Source organism: Schistocerca gregaria, chromosome 2 (genome assembly GCF_023897955.1).
Source record: "Schistocerca gregaria isolate iqSchGreg1 chromosome 2, iqSchGreg1.2, whole genome shotgun sequence".
In the NCBI taxonomy this organism is placed as follows: domain Eukaryota; kingdom Metazoa; phylum Arthropoda; class Insecta; order Orthoptera; family Acrididae; genus Schistocerca; species Schistocerca gregaria.
In genome coordinates, this window is record NC_064921.1 from 172,078,528 (window position 1) to 172,100,654 (window position 22,127).

A 22,127-nucleotide genomic window follows, 5' to 3' on the forward strand; every position below is an offset into this window, starting at 1 on the left:
CAATTTGTTGGAATTTATTGAATTTGTGCCCCAAGTTCAGGCTACTGAGGTGGCTAGTTGTCAACTCCGCTTGGACGGTAAACCGGATGCTGCCTGTTCACTTGCACAAACTAACCATCAATAGGAGTTGCTAACTTTATTTCAGTCCGGATTGAAATCAAAATTTAGCTTACTGTAGTGTCAAAGAAATCATATCATTATTTCTATTACACTCGGACTTTTACATTTTACATAACCTCATCCGATAAAATATTAGTCATTCCATTTATAAAGAACACTGGTTTCTTTGGAGGGCTGTAGATGGCCATATTACCCTAATGTTGAGAGATCCTGTTTGCGGGAAATCGGGCCTTAGGAAGAGGTGGTTTAAAAAATCGGCGGAGCGAAGACCTAAAAGTTAGGACACGAAATAAAAGGAAGTGAAATTTTAATCATTAGATAAGTATTTTCTTAAAATATGTATTGAACAGAATTGACACACTGTTACAACAGTACTCAAAACTACTCTTTTGTTGTAATTCTTTTGTTCATCAAATGTACCAACTTCAAGTCGGAAACAAACAAAAATTTGCAAAAATTAAATTTGATTTCTCATTAATATTCCAGATATCTGTGACTTATAAGCTCGCCTATAAAAATAAATAAATAAAACGTTAATACAAAAAGCCGCGCATTTAAGTGTTAAACACGAAGAAAGGCGCATGTAACAAATGTTGTGCTTCGCATGTCTCAAGAATACTACTCAACGCCAGTGTTTAGCCTTGTGAAGTGCAGTTCCTTAATATATCTAACTAGCATTTAGCTTCATTCTGATAGTTTGTATTACTGTGTTTTCAAACATATTTCCTATAAATTACTTAGCAGTCGCATTTCCGCTGACTGAAATGAAGGAACTGAGAACGGTGACGAGGCGTTGTGCAGACACCCAAAAGACACGTGTCTATTGCCTTTTATGTTCGCCTCGATAATAGCCGGCACGGTACCTCAGCATGTTTGGCCATAGAGCTGCCCTCTGTAATAAAATTAAAAAAAAAAAAACTCAGTTAATGGATCAACGACGAACTCGAACAAGCGTCATTAAACGTCCGCCCCGAAAAAATACAACGACCAATAACGAACATAATAGCTCAAAATAATAATAATAATATAAATAATAATAATAATAGCTGAATGGTCAGAGCGGCAGAATGTCATGCAAGTGACCAGGGTTCGATTCCCGACTGAGTCGGAAATTTTCTCCGCTCGGGGCCTGCGTGTTGTGCAGTCATCATCATATCATCCTCATCGGCGCGCATGTCGCCCTAGTGACGTCAACTAGAGGTTTGCACCATGCGACCGGTGCACCCGACGGGAGGCCCTAGCCACACATTTCATTTTCATTGCCTTTTGTTTCTAACTACAAACAAAATCTCGAACGAACGAATAATCGGGCGCGAGGGACTTTCACCGCAATGGACTCCATGTTATTGAACCGCCACTCCGGTACACATACCAGTTGAGGGTGGCCTATCTAACGGTTTCCAGGGGCACCAAAACCTCTTTTTTCAATATCTCACGTTATTATTGACCGCACTAAAAAATTTAAAATGCTGTATAATTTACTTATTATGTGGTATAATCCTACGTTAAAAGTTTGAGATAGCGTAAATGATGGCGCGCAAATACCCGAATTGTATTCATCCAATAGTTGAGAATGACAGCATTTAGTTACTTCCAACAATTTTCGCACGTAATTTCAAACCTTTCCTAAAGTTTTTCTCACTTGCATACTTCAAGTCAAATACGAAAGCCTACTGAAAAGTAATGCCTCAGAATATTTTATACTCCATCAAAAAAAGTTTTGCATCACTGCGGTTCCCAGAACTCCTAAAGACAGACGTTGACTGTGGACATTGTATTACAGACACAGTCCCTTTGACTGTTCAGAGAAGGCACTAAACCCGCCCAAAGATGTAAACAACCATCCATTAGCAGCGCCTATCAGACGGAGGGGGTCCGACGCCGTCAGTTCCAGTCATTCTCTCAGGAAGGATGTACACGGCTCTTGTTGTCTGTAGCTCAACCATGCCTTGCAGTTCGATCGCGTCCGCATTGTACTTTGTGCCAGGAAAGGCTCTCAACAAAGGAAGTGTCCACGCATCTCGGAGTGAACCAAAGCGATGTTGTTCGAACATGGAGGAGGTGCAGAGATACTGGAACTGTCGATGACATGTCTCGCTCAGGCCACCCAAGGGCTACTACTGCAGTGGATGACTGCTGCCTACGGATTATGGCTTGAATTTTCGTGCAGTCTCAGGACATAGTGTTACGACTCAAACTGTGCGCAATAGGCTGCATGATGCGCAAATTCACTCCCGACGTCCATGGCGAGGTCCATCTTTGCAACGACGACACCATGCAGCGCGGTACGGATGTGCCCAACAACACGCCGAATGGACCGCTCAGGATTGACATCGCGTCCTCTTCACCGATGAGTGTCGTATATGCCTTCAACCAGATAATCGTCGGAGACGTGTTTGCAGGCAACCCGGTCAGGCTGACCGCCTTAGACACACTGTCCAGCGAGTGCAGCAAGGTGGAGGTTCCCTGCTGTCTTAGGGTGGCGTTATGTAGGGCCGAAGTACGCCGCTTGCTGTCACAGAAGGCGCCGTAAGGGCTGTATGATACGTGAATGTCATCCTCCGACCGATAGTGCAACCATATCGGGAGCATATTGGCGAGGTATTCGTCTTCATGGACGACAATTCGAGCCCCCATCATGCACATCTTGTGTATGACTTCCTTCAGGATAACGACATTGCTTGACTAGAGTGGCCTGGATGTTCCCCAGACGTGCCTGAGATAGATTAAAAAGGGCTGTTTATGGACTACGTGACCCACCAATCAGTCTGAGAGCTCTACGCCGAATCGCCGTTGAGGAGTGGAACAGTCTGGACCAACAGTGCCTTGATGAACTTGATGATAGTATGTCACGACGAATACAGACACGCATCATTGTAAGAGGACGTGCTATTGGTATTAGAGGCACCGGTGTGTAAAGCAATCTGGACCACCACCTCTGAAGGCCTCTCAGTACGGTGGTACAACATGCAATGTGTGGTTTTCATGAGCAATAAAAAGGGTGGATATGATGTTTATGTTGATCTCTATTCCTATTTTCTGTCCAGGTTCCGGAACTCTCGGAACCGAGATGATGCAAAACTTTTTTCATGTGTGTATAAAAGCTCTTTCAGCTTTCTAAATAAAATGAACTTCAGTAACATTCTACATCTTTATTCTGCACGTCTACATATTTTTGTTGGTACTGTCGCTGTAGCGTGTTCGACTTTGTTAGAATGCCACAACCTCACCTGTGCTTGCACCACTTCATCACAGTCAAAACGAATTCCCCGGAGGCGTTCTATAAGTTTTGGAAACAGCTGAAAGTTGGGTGGGTCAAGTCGGGACTGTAAGGAGGATGAGCGAAGACAATGAACCCAAGGTGTTGAATTGCTACACATGTCGCAGCGCTCGTCTGTGGAGTGGTATTGTCATGCTGAAGAAGAGTATTCACCATGTGTTGATGAACTCTTCCCGCTCGAATCTCGATCACGGCATACCGCCACGCTACTCACTACAGTTTGGAGCCTTCTAGCGGTAAGAGTTGCAACCTGTCAGCGGTGTCGATCGAGTAGTAGTATGCATGACATGTAATAGCTCAACCGATATTGAGATAGAATAAACAATTCGGAAGCATTAATTATGACACGCCCTCGTATTTTATACATTAATAAAGATAATAATTAGTGTATGGCATTAGTGGCCGGGAAACCCCTCGCGAGGCGGTTCGGCCGCCGCTACACAAGTTCTTTAACGCCACTACGGCGACTTGTGAGTGCCACGAGCCGCGGACTTTAACACATTAACTCATTTGTAAGGTAATAAGAAGTTGGAAGCTGTCAACGGGCGAAGATGAAATTGTTCAGAAAGCAGCTGCGTGGCGTTAACGATAGAACAATGGAAACCACGCGGCTGACTGCTAAACTTACAGTTGCGGCATGCACTGTGAGGCGTCCGTTTAGTTAAGGGATGGTGGCATTGATAGATTAACATCGATATTTGAAGTAATCGACTAGCGCTGGTTCAAACATCTACATCGACGATTAACGATGAAAAGTATCAATATATCGACGCCAAAGTTTAGTTTTAGAATTCAGATAATGATTTCACGTGTTTCTAGAATGAAATTTTCACTCTGCAGTGGAGTGTGCGCTGATATGAAACTTCCTAGCAGATTAAAACTGTTTACCGGACCGAGACTCGAACTCGGGACCTTTTCCTTTCGCAGGCATGTGCTCTACCAACTGAGCTACCCAGGCACGACTCACGCCCCGTCCTCACAGCTTTAATTCCGCCAGTACCTCGTTTCCTACCTTCCAAACTTCACAGAAGCTCTCCTGCGAACGTTGCAGAACCAGCACTCCTGGAAGAAAGGATATTGCGGAGACATGGCTTAGCCACCGCCTAGGGAGATGTTTCTAGAATGAAATTTTCACTCTGCAGTGGAGCGTGCGCTTATCTGAAACTTCCTGGCAGATTAAAACTGTGTACCGGACCGAGACTCGAACTCGGGACATTTGCCTTTCGCGGGCAAGTTTTCTAGAAACATCCCCTAGGCTGTGGCTAAGCCATGTCTTCGCAATATCCTTTCTTCCACGAGTGCTAGTTCTGCAAGGTTCGCAGGAGAGCTTCTGTGAAGTTTGGAAGGTAGGAGACTAGGTACTGGCGGAAGCTGTGAGGACGGGGCGTGAGTCGTGCTTGGGTACCTCAGTTGATAGAGCACTTGCCCGCGAATGGCAAAGGTCCCCAGTTCGAGCCTCGGTCCGGCACACAGTTTTAATCTGCCAGGAAGTTTCATTCCACGTGTTATTTAGAGCTGTGAGGAGTAGGTTTTATGGATAATAAAAAAATAAAGAAAATCAAATTTAATAATAGGGGAGACCAGGGGCAGTTGGCAATGTTTTTGGTTTCTGATTTCTCCATATTTTTGTGCAGATGTCGGAGAGGTTCTGGCGAATGCGGCAGCTGGCTTTACTTTTCGACTACAAAAACATGTAGGGCCCGTTAATTAAATATGCGACTTCAAAGACAAAAAAGCTAAAAATGTGCCAGCCACCCCGAGTGTGGGGTTAGTTGGCATACCCGTAGGGGTGAGTTGCCTAGCTTGGAATGGGTAGCCATCCTTAGGGGAACACAACAATTGTTGGTGAAAAATATTTTATTTTATCAAAACTTCTGCTTACTTCCTTTTCAAAGAATAAATTCTTCAAATTTAAATTCTTCGTGGAAAAAATAATACTTGAACAGAAATAAGTTCCGCTTGAACGTAGAAACAGCAGAATAATCTTAAACGTTTGAACAAACAATGATTCCCTAAAGAAAAATAAATTTTGATTATTATTGTGGATGCCTATAATTATTAAAATAGAATTAGCCCAGTGTTTTACATCAGCCACGAATGTAGGAGTTCGGCGTTCGTTTATTTGAACGGGTGAGTTAATTTCAGCGCAATTGTACTTTGGCCACATCAGACTGAATAATCCTTGTTTGACCACGTCCATTTTTCCCGCTTTTTGAGCATGGTGGGCACGAAAATTCGTTGCCATCGGTATTGTCAAGTGGATCAGAGTACTGGCGGTCATGCTACTTCAGCCACGATTCTGTCTCTGATGGTACTGCCTGTAACAATGGTAATAAAGCTTCTCTTTTCGCCATGCCTGGATTGCTGTCGTGGACGGCTTTGGGAAAAGGCTGAGGTTCTTCTTTGGTGATGTGGATTTATTCATTTTTTTTACAGAAATTATTTATTTTTAACGAACAATAACGGAGCGGTCAGTGCGCATAGGTCTGGGGCGAGTTGTCATAGCCAAGGCAACCAATCCCAATCATAACCACGGCAACTAGCCCCACGGAAATATGAAAAGTGGAATGGATGCCACACAATCCATAACACTGGAAACAAAAGATCAGTGATACATTCCTACAACCACAACTAACCACTCTTTCGAAAACAGTTATCAGTACAGCCGCAATTTGATCCCCAGAATCGCCAGAACAAAAAAATCTACAATGAAAAAATTTACTCGCCAGTCAGAAAAACGATGACACACGGGTCCTTACTTCATGGCGCTTCCAAGAAGACTGAAGTTACGGTGGATGCTGCATCTTCACATCCCCCGCCACCCCAGTACAAGCCGTGCGCCAAATAACCCTGTTCCCCTACAGACAGAAAATTCTTAGGAAAAAATTTAAAAAGTTGTACTATAGCGTATGAATCAAAAGAAAGAAAAAACTCTCAAAATACAGATACTTCAAATGACATTTATCTTCTAAGGAACTTAAAAAAAATTGTTGGCAAGTTCTGCTTTCAATCTACTTCTCTGAGAGAAATCACTTCACCAGCTTTTGAAAACAGTCTTTCTGCCGGAACTGAAGACCAATTAATAAATATTTCCTAGCTTTCTGTTACAGACTGGAACTAGTCTGAGATATTTCCGTCCACATTGTGAATGGAGTATCACCTGACCATCCACGGGTGGCATCCGTAAATATACTGGTAATTCTGGAGAAGTGTCTTCAATGTCTAAGAGTTATTGTCTTTTTTTTACCTTCCATGTTTCGAGAATTACATTTCAAATTTTTCTAGCATCCTTACTTCCGCATGAGTGGAGGTTACCAAAATACACTATTAACAAGTCGAAATTTTTCTAAGAACTTCAAAGGAAAAATAACACTAGTTACCGTTCTGTTGTTGTGACTATTTCAATATTAATAAGAAAGTTAAGTTATCTTAGTTATGAGTTATTTTATGAAATAATATTTTCCGATTTATGTGTCACCGATATAAATATCTAGTAAAAACATTGAGTAACTAATAGAGATTAATCGACGTTTTGATATATCGATGTCCGATATCCCATCCCTACTTTAGTTCATGGTCTGATCGCCATTTCCAGACGCCGCGTATTTCTTCCTTAGCACCCTCGACGCGTTCAGGAACTCATGCTGAACTTTTACGTAAGCCTATAATTTTGTAAGAGAATACGCATTATATCTCGAATTGTTAACAGTTCGCAAAAGTCGGGATATATGACGACCCGTTTAAGGCTTACGCTGTACTGGTCATGACACCCCCAAAAAATCTGGACATCCCGCGAAAATAGGGATATCTGAAAACACTAATGTGATCCTGTACTGCTGACTATATAGTCATGGCAGTGACCCAAATCTCCATATTCCGCACGTTGCAGAGTAGCGCCCCTTATCCATTAATAACGTTACTTGCAGCCTAGCTAAACTGGGGTGACAAAAAAGATCCTGGGATAGTGATACGCACACATACAGATGGCACTATCATAGCATTATGGCCGCACGACGGGAGTATTGGGGTGAAAAGAGTTCTATGCCATTCTGCATTGTTGCCAGATGTATCCAAGATGGCGCCGAAGATGTCATCCAAGATGGCAGCATGTAGACGTGGCAACAGTGCATGACATCATCCAAGATGGCGGCGATGACGTCATTCAAGATGGCGGATTTTTTGCGGGAAGTTTGAATTTTGGCGGAAAGATGGTCAACTGGGTTCCTCCACTAACCTAACCCTCTCCCCTCCCCCCAAAAAATGGCGGGAAGTTCAAATTCCAAATGGATAATACATCACACCACAGTTATCTCTACTAATCAAAGAAAATCGCGGGAAGATAGATCACTTGGGCTACCTCCACTAACATAAGTCACCCAACCGCCATTTCCTCCTATGAATTGGCGCCAAGTTTGAATTTTGATGGTAAACAAATGTCACTGGGGGTTTCGCTGCTAATCTAAGAAAATAGCGCCAAAGAAAGGACACTTGTACTAAGCTAAGTCATCCGACCGCCACCTCCTCCTACAAACTGGCGTCATGTTTGATTTTTGGTGGTAAAGAAATGTCACTTAGTGCTTCGTTAGCAACCTAAAAAAAATTGCGGGAAACAAAGCTCACCTCCACTAACCTAAATCAAACGACCGCCACCTCTTCCTAAGGTTTGGTGGGAAAAGGAGTCAGCCCCCACTGGGCTGCTGGAGACAGGAAGGAGTGCACTTTAGTTTTTCTCAAACAATTTATTTAGGGATGTACAGGGTTATTACAAATGATTGAAGCGATTTCAAAGCTCTACAATAACTTTATTATTTGAGATATTTTCACAATGCTTTGCACACACATACAAAAACTTAAAAAGTTTTTTTAGGCATTCACCAATGTTCGATATGTGCCCCTTTAGTGATTCGGCAGACATCAAGCCGATTATAAAGTTCCTCCCACACTCGGCGCAGCATGTCCCCATCAATGAGTTCAAAAGCATCATTGATGCGAGCTCGCAGTTGTGGCACATTTCTTGGCAGAGGAGGTTTAAGCACTGAATCTTTCACATATCCCCACAGAAAGAAATCGCATGGGGTTAAGTCGGGAGAGCATGGAGGCCATGACATGAATTGCTGATCATGATCTCCACCATGACCGATTCCATTCTCCTGTTTAAGAAATGCCGAACATCATGATGGAAGTGTGGTGGAGCACCATCCTGTTGAAAGGTGAAAGTCAGCGCTGTCGATCTCCAGTTGTGGCATGAGCCAATTTTCCAGCATGTCCAGATACACATGTCCTGTAACGTTTTTTTCGCAGAAGTAAAAGGGGCCGTAAACTTTAAACCGTGAGATTGAACAAAACACGTTAACTTTTGGTGAATTGTGAATTTGCTGCACAAATGCGTGAGGATTCTCTACCGTCCAGATTCGCACATTGTGTCTGTTGACTTCACCATTAAGAAAAAATGTTGCTTCGTCACTGAAAACAAGTTTCGCACTGAACGCATCCTCTTCCATGAGCTATTGCAGCCGCGCCGAAAATTCAAAGCGTCTGACTTTGTCATCGGGTGTCAGGGCTTGTAGCAATTGTAAACGGTAAGGCTTCTGCTTTAGCCTTTTCTATAAGATTTTCCAAACCGTCGGTTGTGGTACGTTTAGCTCCCTGCTTGCTTTATTCGTCGACTTCCGCGAGCTACGCGTGAAACTTGCCCGCACGCGTTCAACCATTTCTTCGGCCACTGCAGACCGACCCGTTGATTTCCCCTTACAGAGGCATCCAGAAGCTTTAAACTGCGCATACCATCGCCGAATGGAGTTAGCAGTTGGTGGATCTTTGTTGAACTTCGTCCTGAAGTGTCGTTGCACTGTTATGACTGACTGATGTGAGTGCATTTCAAGCACGACATACGCTTTCTCGGCTCCTGTCGCCATTTTGTCTCACTGCGCTCTCGAGCGCTCTGGCGGCAGAAACCTGAATTGCGGCTTCAGCCGAACGAAACTTTATGAGTTTTTCTACGTATCTGTAGTGTGTCGTGACCATATGTCAATGATTGGAGCTACAATTAATTTATGAAATCGCTTCAATCATTTGTAATAGCCTGTATTATATTTATCACAGTGATACAGACCACATGCTTTGACATGCCACACAAAATACAGACCTGCAAACTACTCCTAAATAACTCATGTATAATGCTCTACACATGCACTTACTAATCAATCAATCTCTTTATTCATCCGTTAACAATATACATTGTATGGATGTAGTCAATTACAATATAGTTTCTGATATTTTATGTGTTGCAAAAACTTGCATAATAAATCCAAATATTTTACATCACTTTATATAAATAATCTTACTTTCCCCTATTAGACAATTACAATATAATTTCTGTTATTTAATGTGTTACAAAAATTTGCATAATAAATACAAGTATTTTACTTCACTTTATATAAATAATGTTACTTTCCCATATTTAGATATTCTTCAATGTTGTAAAAACTGTTTCTTATTAAAAATTGTTTAAGATCTACTTTGAATTTATGACATTCTTTAATTTTCTTTATTGCAGCAGGCAATGCATTAAAAAGTATTTTGGGCTGGTAGTTGACACTTTTTTGGTATAGTGCTCCTTTGTGGGCCTCTCTGTGAAAATCATCTCTATTTCTTGTTTCGTGTTTATGAATCTGATTATTTACTGTTGAAAATTCCTGGTGAGTTTTCAGAAAGCAGACACATTCATATATGTATAAGCTAGGAAGAGTCATTATTTTAAATTCTTTAAATATTTCCCTGCATGACATTCTACGGGGAACCCCTTTCATTATTCTAATAGCCCTTTTTTGAAGTTTGAAAGCCTGTTTTGCCATACCTGTATTTCCCCAGAAGATCACACCATATCTAAGCAAACTGTTCATATAAGCATAATAGGCACACAGCAATGATTCAGTGTTGCAACAGTCCCGAAGCATTCTAAGCACATAGCAGCATTTACTTAGTTTTTTACTCAAAGCTTCTAGATGCTTTTCCCATCTAATTGTAAACTGTACAAAATAATGCATTGCACAGCCTACAGATATGCAAACCAGTCGTAAATAATGCAAAACATATACTTCCAGAGAGCCAAACAACTCTTAAATTGTCAAAATAATAATCTATCTAAAACATTTTGCAAACATCCTTGCTAATCCTAAGCTGTCGAAATCATGCACCAGTCTTTAATTAAGCAATTAGAGACAGCACCACTATCCAGTGTGTTCGCCAGGAGGTCCACACTCCAACTGATCTAGTACACAGTACCACCACCACAGAGCACCGTCGTCCAAAATGGTGTTCGTGACATCATGTGATGACTCAAGTACCATTGTCCAAGATGGCTCCAAATAGTGTGTTCGCCACAAGGTTTGGGCCTAGTACGCAGAACCACCACCAGAGAGCACTGTTGTCTGGTTCGTGACGGGTTGGTGGGAGTAAATGGTGGGAAAACGACTTTTCCTGTGGTGAAGAGGAGTTTTCATTTTGCAGGCAGCGTCTCCACCACGAGACCTAGACTCCATCTGACGTAATCCGAGATGGTGGTATGTAGGGGGGAAATGGCACGAAAATGACTCAGACTGTGCTGGGCTGCTGGAGAGAGTAAGGAAGGAGTGTACTAGGCCTATATTCATTTTGAAATATTTTATTTAGGGATGGAGTTTTATTACACTGGTACAAAACACATACTCGGGTCACGCCACACAGCCCTCAGACATGTAAATTACTCCTAATTTTCCAGAATAATTTCAGTACAGACCTGCAAACTGCTGCAGCACAGTGATGTTTAGACACGCTTAGTACTCATAAACTGTCCAAATAGTGCATGGCACAGCCTATAGGCCCGCAATCAACATGCGCAAGCACCGCTCCCCCATATCCTGCCCACTGGACCGCACTGGAGGTTACCGACAGCCCCATGAAGTGATGAAGCCATCAGCTGTCAAACCACACACAGATGCCCGTACTTGATATTTAAAGAGCGCAGACACTCCAAGCTGGACCGTGCGCGTGGGTTTGTCGCTACCCTCCCTCTAACGGCGAAGACGCTGCAGAAATCCATTCCAGAATAGCACAAGCTGCTTCCTCCTTAGCGATTCTAACGGACCATGCGTGACGTGTGGATGATGCATCTCTGCACGTAGCTACTTACCATCGCAAGCGCATCTAGCAACGTTCTCAGTGTTATACTGAAGCCACATTGCTATCTAAAATAATAACCAAGTCGAACTATATTAATTTTCGTACTGTCCCAGAAATACTTAACCTGCGCTTTTGTAGGAGTTTTCCTGTTGTCTCAGCTTGTATGCGCCGAAATTCTTGCCCTAACAGAACCTGTTTACGAAACTAGCGCAGAATAACGTCGAACGCACTCTTCCCAGCGCTCCTAACATGTTACCCTTCCTACTCTCAACATACGCAAATGTTCTCACCGCTATGTAGAGGCTCCTATATCCCAGCACAAAGGATGTGGATGAATCGACCATTATGATTGGCTCTTATCGAATTTACCCAGCGAATTACTACTGCCTCCGGTATCAAAGCATCATCCACCTTTTCTTTCTTTCTGCAGACGGGACTTTCAGCGGTAAAATTATTTTGCACAGATCACTAAATTGCATTGACAGTTATACCGGCAGACTGCTTAACAGATCATCAAATACGTACTACCCTCACAAGAATATTGGAAGCCAGGAGCATATTTACCAGTGTAACTACAATTAAATATTACGATTGCTGCTACAGTCCGACACCGATCGATGTACAGGTAATACCTCCACCCCTGCCGGCCTCGGTGGTCTAGCGGTTCTAGGCGCGCAGTCCGGAATCGCGCGACTGCTACGGTCGCAGGTTCGAATCCTGCCTCGGGCATGGATGTGTCTGATGTCCTTAGGTTAGTTAGGTTTAAGTAAATCTAAGTTCTAGGGGAGTGATGACCAGAGTAGTTAAGTCCCATAGTGCTCAGCGCCATTTTTAGCCTCCACCCCCTCGTACTCTTACGGATTTATGGACATCCCTGCAGGATTCATGGTGTCAGTTCCCTCCAGCACTGTTTCAGACATTAGTCGAATCCATGTCACGTTGTGTTGTGGCACTTCTTCGTGCTTGCGTCGGCGTTACACGATGTTAGGCAGGTGTACCAGTTTGTTTGGCTCTTCAGTGTATATGGCTGGTGTCTGCCCTTTCAGACATCCATGTTCGCTCATCTGTCATCTGTCACCGTTGAGTCCAATGCCCCAGTGCTACTAAATGTTGGATATTTGTTTCGTCATAAGCTGAATACAGTTGCTGATCGAATGAATGGTTCCTGTTCTGTCGCGTGTCCGAAAGGGCACACACCGTCCTACATAATTTTTCCTAGCGAACTTAGCGAAGGGAACGTGTAGATTAGATTAGATTAGATTAATACTTGTTCCATAGATCATGAATACGACACTTCGTAATGATGTGGAACGTGTCAGGTTAATAAAAGATGTCTGTACAAGAAATTACATGACACAAAATATTGCATGACACTAATGATTAAGGTTTTTTTTATACTTATTTTATATCTAAAAATTCAGCCAATGAGTAGAAGGAGTTGTCATCTAGAAATTCTTTTAATTTATTTTTAAATGTTAGTTGGCTATATGTCAGGCTTTTGATGCTGTTTGGTAGGTGCCCAAAGACTTTTGTGGCAGCATAATTTACCCCTTTCTGTGCCAAAGTCAGATTTAACCCTGCATAGTGAAGATCATCCTTTCTCCTGGTGTTATAGGTATGCACACTGCTATTACTTTTGAATTGGGTTGGATTATTATCAACAAATTTCATAAGGGAATATATATACTGTGAGGTTACTGTGAGGATCCCTAGATCCTTAAATAGATGTCTGCAGGATGACCGTGGGTGGGCTCCAGCAATTATTCTGATTACACGTTTTTGTGCAAGGAACACTTTTCTACTCAACGATGAATTACCCCAGAATATGATGCCATACGAAAGCAGTGAATGAAAGTAGGCATAGTAAGCTAATTTACTGAGATTCTTATGACCAAAATTTGCAATAACCCTAATAGCATACGTAGCTGAACTCAGACGTTTCAGCAGACCATCAATGTGTTGCTTCCAGTTTAACTTCTCGTCAATGGACACACCTAAAAATTTTGAAAATTCTACCTTAGCTACAGACTTCTGTTCAAATTCTATATTTATTACTGGAGTTGTGCCATTTACTGTACGGAACTGTATATACTGTGTTTTATCAAAATTTAAAGAGAGTCCGTTTGCTGAGAACCACTTAATTTTGGAGTCGGGTACCTTGCAAGAGGCCATTGCTCACACGGACCTACCAAGAAATGCAGAATCATTGCTGTATTGCGTAACAAAGGTGTAGCAACACGCTGCTAAGAATTTGGTCTTCATTTGGCTTGTCAGTCTGTATTCACCATATTATCCCAATCACTTTATCTACTGTGCCTTTCAGCCCATGGTTTGGCTTAAATTTACAGAAGCTCAAATGAACTCCCACCATCATAATCCCAAGGACACAGAAAGACCTTGATTAAGTCGAGGTAAGCACAGTCTGTATGCGGAAAGTCGCAGCTGGAGCTTGGAGCTATTCTGTTTGCAGTGTACCAAAGCGTCTCTGCGGCTGATATTGAGTTCTCTCGTTCTTTGAGCTAAGGCTAATCAATGTTACTGTAAAAAGCTATAGCTTTTGTTAACTTTTTCAATTGTCCCAAATAATTTCTCCGGAAGTATAATATGCCACAATTCTGCCCTAATTAGACAAACACTTCTCTCCGTTCGACTAAAGGATCGCTTCCCGATGCGAGAACTGAGGCCATTGTGGATTTCGAAACCCCACAGTGGTTGGTTGGTTCTATTAGGGAGAGGGACCAAACAGCGAGGTCATCGGTCCCATCGAATTAGGGAAGGAAGTCGGCGTGCCGTTTCGAAGGAACCATTCAGGCCTGAAGCGATGTAGAGAAATCACGGAAAACCTAAATCAGGATGGCCGGACGCGGGTTTGAACCGTCATCCTCTCGAATGCGAGTCCAGTGTGTTAACCACTGCGCCATTCGCTCGGTCCCGCAATGGTATATTTTCTTTCTAATAACGCTCATAAAATCTAATTGGCTCTATTTCGGAAATAAAAATTCGAAAAACGTCATTTTTTTAGGATTTGATTAACGAATGTTCTAAATAAACTAACAGCATTGAGAATTGCGATAACTATTCGTCTATAGCAGCGTTTCTTAATCTTTTCTGAAGGTGAGCCCTTTTTAATATCCACTTTTACCCTCTTGCAGAACCCGTGGTTTTTTCCCTGTAGTGTGTTTTAACGCAACATTCTCTAAGTAGGTTATTACAAAAATATTTAAATGCTTCACAAAATAATTTAAAAATGATACCAAATTTCTTAAAGTACTAGCTTTAATAAAGAACATAACCAAATATGACTATTAAATCTAAATTTTAATGAGAATTTTTACATGGGACAGAATATCGGCGGAAGTATGTTGCGGTATGTATTTGTTTCGACACATAAGCTAAGACTTATGTTTACATATGAATGTAATTTCAAATGTTAAAAGTACCAGCACAGTCAATTGTTACAATTGAGGATATTCATCTTCTTCAACCGCGATAGAACTCTGCTAACGGTATTAATTTATATTTCTTCTTCCAGCGTAAATGCAATAAAAGTTTCGCATTCAGCTGCTGTCACTGTCGAATGGCGTGTATTGACAATGATTGAATATTTAATCCCACAATTCATTTTGATATTTAATTTGGTTTCATTTGTAAAACACGGGTTGAAACCTTTTTTTCAAACCTTTCAAGTGCTGTATAATATTTCAATAAATGTGTCTTGCATTTTAACTCCCGACCTCTTCTAGAAAGAATGTTGTTGTTGGTAAGCAGCCACACTTACTGGAGCGCATACGAATTCTCCAAAATTCATTTTTCTTGGGAGCAAGAATATTTTCTTGAGCGATAAGTACTTTCACTTTGTTTGCCTTGAAGGGTTAAATTTCGTTCATCGATGTTTGTGAAAATGTCACTCAAATAGTCAGTGAAGCAGCCAATTTCTGTAAAATAATCGATCGGTCAATTCGAATTTATGTTCTAAAACCTCGCGCTTACCTGAAAACAGGGGATAGTAACTATTTTCGAGAATTTAAAAGAAGATATATTTGGCTCACGTCGCATGTCCTCACATATGCCATCTAAGGTGAATCTTCAATGATTATTACATGTCCAGCTAAGGTTAACAGATATGCTATTGAGCATTTTATTGCGTGCTGTCTTTTTTTATGACGTAACAATCATCAGTGAGTGCTGCATACATGGACATGACCATGTGCACAAGGTGCTTTTTGATTGTAAATGTTTTATTTATGACAAACCTTTAAATAATGTGCTACACTTTATCTTCATGACAAGTTAGCGTGGGATCCAACCCAAAGACCTGAAGATAAGAGCAAAATTTGTAAATAATTAAATATTTATGCGATCATGACTTGAAAAAGTTTGCGATTTCTTAGTAGTTTGCCATATTAACATCTTTTGTGTAGTTCCAGATAATAATTTTTCAGTAACTAATTTCTTATAAGGCTTTGGTTTTCTCTGCTGACAATACAAATAATAATATTTCTAATTTCACATTAACTTGAAATTTATTATTTTTTTTCTAGAGTGGAGAGAATCATGACTTTCTCTCAGGGCAGCACCGTTGGTATGCAACATCCCATGCTCGCCCCACTTATTGCAATGTCTGCAGAGAAGCTTTGTCAGGTGAGTACCAAGGAGAAATAATGTGTGTGTGTGTGTGTGTGTGTGTGTGTGTGTGTGTGAGAGAGAGAGAGAGAGAGAGAGAGAGAGAGAGAGAGAGAGAGAGAGAGAGAGAGAATATAGTGGTATTTAAAATATAAATAAGCCAATCCAACAAATGTTTTGCATTTAGGTGGGAATGTTTGTACAATTCACAGGTTCATTTTGTAGCCCCTGGCAACTATATGAAAACTTCCATGTTAAGCAAGGATGTAGGTGGAAGAAGCGTGTTTCTCAATTTTAAGATATTTTGCAAAAGTTTACTTATATGAAATCTTTCCTTCTCTGTTGAGCAAGTGTTCACAAAGGCAGATGTTAAATGCCCTCCCATCCTGTCCTTTACAAAACTTCGACATGTATTACATTGTACTGAATGTACTCCGGATTTGAGAAATTTGTCAGTTGGAGGTTTCTCATTATGCACAAAGAGCACAGTAATGTCATACATTTTTTGAACAAACTAACTTTACAATATGAAATGTCACCAAAAAATGGGATCGTAGTGTATTTCTTAAGAATATGGACTTTTTTATTGATTGTAGAGGGATTTACATTCTTGTTGGTGTTATTTTTATATAAAGTTTCTGTACAAGACTTGCATGATATCTGTTTTTAACTGCTATATACTTTAGGTTAATAAGTTCAGTAGTGATAGCAGAAGGAGTGACAAGAAGAGGCATGAATAATGTTAACTGTTGTGGCGAGTTTCCTGTAATTTTGTAAACTTCTACAGATAGAAAAATTAATTTGTCAAAATCAGTAAAGTGAAATAAAAATATCTGTGTAACTCACAACTGAAAAATAACAGCTGTGAATAAAATGATATATCCTTGTCTATATTTACAAATGCTGTAAATGTTGATTTGCCATTCTTTCACCTATGTAATAAGATTAGTCTAGGTCAGTACCGCCTCGTGTGTTCCTCCATTTCTCTGGAGCCCAAAGTAATATCAGAGCTTCGCTTCTATCATTTCTTCCATTGTTCTGAACATAATTTGTGTCAATATATTGTAATCATGATATATCAGACTTATAGTTCAAGAAAAATAGTCATATCTGTCAACACCTGCCTTCTTTGCAATTGGAATGATTACTTTCTTCTTGAAGTCTGAGGGTATTTCACCCATCTCATATATCTTACACACCAGGTTGAATAGTTTTGTCATGGCTAACTCTTCCAAGGATCTCAATAATTCTGAGGGAATGTAATCGACATAAGGATTCCTGTTCCAACACAGTGCTGGGTCATATTCTTCTCAAAGTATCATATCTCCCATCTCATTTTCATTTAGCTCTACCTTCCTTTCAACAATATTGTCTCCAAGTTCATTTCCTTTGTAGAGCCCCTATATAAAATCATTCCATCTTTCAGTTTTCGCCTCTTGTTTAGAACTGGCTTGCCATCTGAGTTCTTTATATTCGTACAGTTGTACCTCTTTTCTCCAAATGTCTCTTCACTTTTTCTATGTGTGATCTGTCTTTCCCTTACTCATGCATGTTTCTACACCCTTTATATGTCCTATAGACCCGCAATGCAGTCATGAACCTTTCCTATAGAAGCCTTAGTCCCACAGAATTATCAGTCCTTTCCAAAGGCCTCACCTTTTCCCCAACTCCGAAATTCAATCATGCAGGACTAGTTAAAGACTTTGTCTCCTTCTCCCGGTCCCTACAGTGGAAACATTTTTTCGCCACCAACCCAACCAATCAAACTCAACCAAAGACCAATATTGAACCTTGCCTAACTCACTTCACTCCTCTATCCAACTGTGATCCACACCCACTACCTCCAAGCCACCCCCGTTAACTGTCCAGAATTTCTTAACCTCAAACCTTGCCTCACCATCATTCCCCAAACCCTCAACATGCAAACTAACCTTTCATCTGCAGAAAGAACTGCAGTCCACCATCTAAAACCTTATCCCAACCTTACAATCGTACCTGTAGACAATGGCTCCACCATCGTTGTTTTGAACAGCAAGGATTGTGTGGTGGAAGGACTCTATCAGCTGTCAGATACTTCCACCTACAAACTTTGCCACAGTGACCCCATTCCAATAATCCAGCATGACCTCGAGTCACTACTCAAATCCTTAGGCCCATACCAGAACCTCTCCCCAGAGTCAATCTCTCTACTTACTCCAACCACTCCCCACACTCCTACTTTCTACATGCTTCCTAAAGTCCATAAACCCAACCACCCAGGACACCTCATTGTGGCCAGTTACTGTGCCCCCACTGAGAAAATCTCTAGACCAACATCTGCAACCTATTACCCAGAACCTATCCTCATACATAAAAGATACCAACCATTTCCCCCACCGACTCACCACGGTTCCTGTCCCTTTACCGCACGGTGCCTGCCATCCATTCCATACGAAAAAATGCCTTCCATACAGCCTAGCCACACATGATCGTCACATCTGCAGTGATGAGCAGTCCCTCTCAAAATATACCGAGGGTCTCACTGAAGCCTTCACTGACCATAATTATCCTCTCAACCTTATACAAAAACATATCTCCCATGCCTTATCTTTCCAGTCCTTCTCCACCTCCCAAAGTCCTACAGTCTGGCCACAGAGGAGCATTCCGCTCATAACTCAGTACCATGCGGGAGTGGAGCAACTGAATTACATTCTTCACCAGGGTTTTGATTACCTCTCGTCGTGCCCTGAAATGAGAAATGTCCTGCCCACTATCTTTCCCACTCCTCCTACAGTGGTATCCCACTATCCACCGAACATACATAATATACTCGTCCATCCTTACAAAACCCCTGCTCCCAATCTCTTACCTCATGGCACATACCCTAGATGCAAGACATGTCCCATACATCCTACCACCACCTACTCCAGTCCAGTCACTAACATCACCTATCACATCAGAGGCAGGGCTACATATGAAACCAGTCATGTGATTGACAAGCTAAGCTGCAACCACTGTGCTGCATTCTATGTAGGCATGACAACCAACAAGCTGTCTGTCCACATGAATGGCCACCGACAAACTGTGGCCAAAAAACGAGTGGACCACACTGTTGCAGAACATGCTGCCAAACCTGATACCCCTCATCTCAATGACTGCTTCACAGCCTTTGCCATATGGATCCTTCTCACCAACACCAGCTTTTCTGAATTGCACAGGTGGGAACTTTCCCTGCAATACATCCATCGTACCTTCCCTTAACCCTCCTGGCCCAAACCTTCATTAGTCACTGTCCTCACCCATCCAGCCCCCACTTTGTTCCCATTCCAGCACTACACAGCCGTCATCTCTCCGCCACACCCAGTCTTTTAATTTCTTTTATTTCTGTCTTTTCAACTACTTACCCTCCCCCCTCCCCATTTTCTTTCTTGCCCTCTGTCTAAAGTGCAGCACTTCACTGTCCACCATCCCCCACCATACTGTCACTCCCCCTCCCCACCCCAGCCTCCTCCTTACCGCCACACAGTCACCACTCCCACCATGCACTGGTGCTGCTGTTCATAGTGTGATTTCAGTAGTCTGAGACTACAGACGTGTGTGCAAGTTATGTTTGCATGAGTTTGTGTGTATGTGTATCTATTGCTGACAAAGGCCTTCATGGCCAAAAGCTATAATTGTGTGAATCTTTTTGTTGTGCCTATCGTGACTCAGCAGCTCCGCCATATGGTGAGTGGCAACTTTCCTTCTCTAATATTGTTACATTTCGTCCTGGATTATCCATTGTTTAATTTTTGTTCTTACTTTATCATTCACATTTTCTATCAGTCTTATTTTTTAGATGTCTGTACCCTTTTCATGTGCTTCATTTGGATGAATTTTTACATTTTATCCTTTCCTCAGTTAGACTCAGTATCTCACATGTTATTTAAGGACTTTTATTGTACTTTGTCTTTTTACCTATTTGATCCTCAGATGGATTCACTATTAAATCTCTCAAAGCTGCCTACTCATCTTGTTTTATGTTCTCATCCACTGTTTCAATCAGACATTGCCTAAAGCTCCCTCTGAAACTCTCAGTAGTCCAAGTGTCTTTCAACTTATCATGGTCACATCTTCTTAAATTTCTAGTTCAAACCTGCTCCAGGAAACGTCTAACAGTTGAAAATCGATTTCGTAATATCTGCCTTAACATTGTATAATTAATGTGAAAATTTCTAGTGACCGCAGTCTCTTTCGTGTGTACAACCTCTTCCATTATTCTTAAACCTAGTGTTAGCACTGACTGTAGCCTGATCCATGAATGATGCCAGTTCGTGCACGGACATTGATTGTATTGTTGCCAATTCCAAACAACAGTTTTGGTAGGATCATGCACATATTTTGCACTTGAAATCCTGCAAATTATGTGTCTCACTTACTTCTGCAGAATTTGTTGCTTACTACCACCATCAGTGATGATAACCCGCAACAGATGGAATAGAAATTCATGAAGCAACTTGCTACAGGCACATTTAATGGTCTCTTTAGCTAAAGCACTCACAGTAGAGCACTCAGAACACTACTGAACATTCACTGAATGTTGGAGAACGCATGACATTGGTGGGCAGAGCAACCTAAACTCGATGCCATCTTTCATTCCTTTCCCCCAGTCCAAGTCCTCTTACTATTTTCCTTCTCTTCCTTTTCCTAATATTGAATTTAAGTCCCCATCATTATTAAGTTTTCCTCTTCCTTAACTATTTGAATAATTTCTTTTATCTCATCATACATTCTTTCAGCCTCTCCATCATGTATGAAGGTAGTTAGCATACGCACTTGTACTACTGGGATGGGTGTTGACTTCATTATATTGTCTATGATGATGTGTTCACTGTGCTGTTCATAGTTGCTTATGAGCTTTTGTATTGCTTATTCATTCACACTGTATCTAACGTCAGCCTACTCATTTTCCTTTTTTACATTCTCTACCTTCCTACACAATTAAGTGATCTAACATTCCATGCTCTCACCATAGAATACCTGTTTTATTTTTCCTGATGATGATATCCTCCTGAGTAGCCCCCACTCTGAGATCCGAGTGGGAGACTATTTTACGTTCAGACCATCCCATCATCAATCATCATTTAACCACACAGTTGAGCTGCATGCCCTCAAGAAAAATTATGGCTGTAGTTTCCCCTTGCTTTGAGCTGTTCACAGTACTAGCACAGCAAAGTTTTAACATGAATTAAGTCAGATCAGTCAAACCTCTATACTGCTGCCCATGCAACTACTGCAAAGGCTGCTGTCTCTTTTCAGGAACCATGGATTAACCTGGTCGCTCCACAGGTACCCTCCATCATGATCACCTCACCTCAGTAAGGTCCATAGATAATGGGGGGATCAATAATTATATTGGCCAGACTTCCAAAAAGAATGTAAATTTTCATTGTATAGTGTAGAACCAGATGAATAGTGGTATCAGACAGTTCCCTTACAAAATTACAGTTTCACAGAATGCACCAGCAGTTCCCTCTTGGTTAAGGATTAAATTATTTTAATATGAAGCACAATGGAGTTATTTTGTGTGTATTTCTAAGGAATACAGGATCTACAATATATCCTCGAAAAGTCAATCGGGGAGATTTATTAATGTTGATTGTTTTATAAAACTATTGAATAATATACTCTCCTTTATTAAATTGGTCAGAAATTCAAAACACAGTATAAAACTGTTGTAGAATGGAGTTTTCACCCAGGCCTTTTGCTGATAAGCTGTTCACCATGTGGATAGAGTGCCTAGGAATACATTTCTCTCTGAATTATTGGCCTGGTAAAGTGACACCATTTGACCATTTGTTCAACATAGGCCATTGAAGAACATTAACTCATTTGGCAGTAGTTCATTTAGTCTTACGTTCTGTTAGCATCATCTTACAGAATATAGAAACTCATCAGTTTGCCATGTGGTTGCTCAATAACTGCC

General features: G+C 41.3%; 1 protein-coding gene across 1 annotated transcript in view; it reads left to right on the forward strand.

Annotated features, from left to right (window-relative positions):
- The window catches only part of LOC126336611 (diacylglycerol kinase eta), a 1,405,164-nt gene that overhangs the window by 1,122,798 nt on the left and 260,239 nt on the right, over positions 1-22,127 (forward strand). Inside the window, 1 exon segment of the mRNA XM_050000480.1 lies at positions 16,102-16,201. Within this exon segment, the coding sequence (XP_049856437.1) occupies positions 16,102-16,201 (100 nt within the window).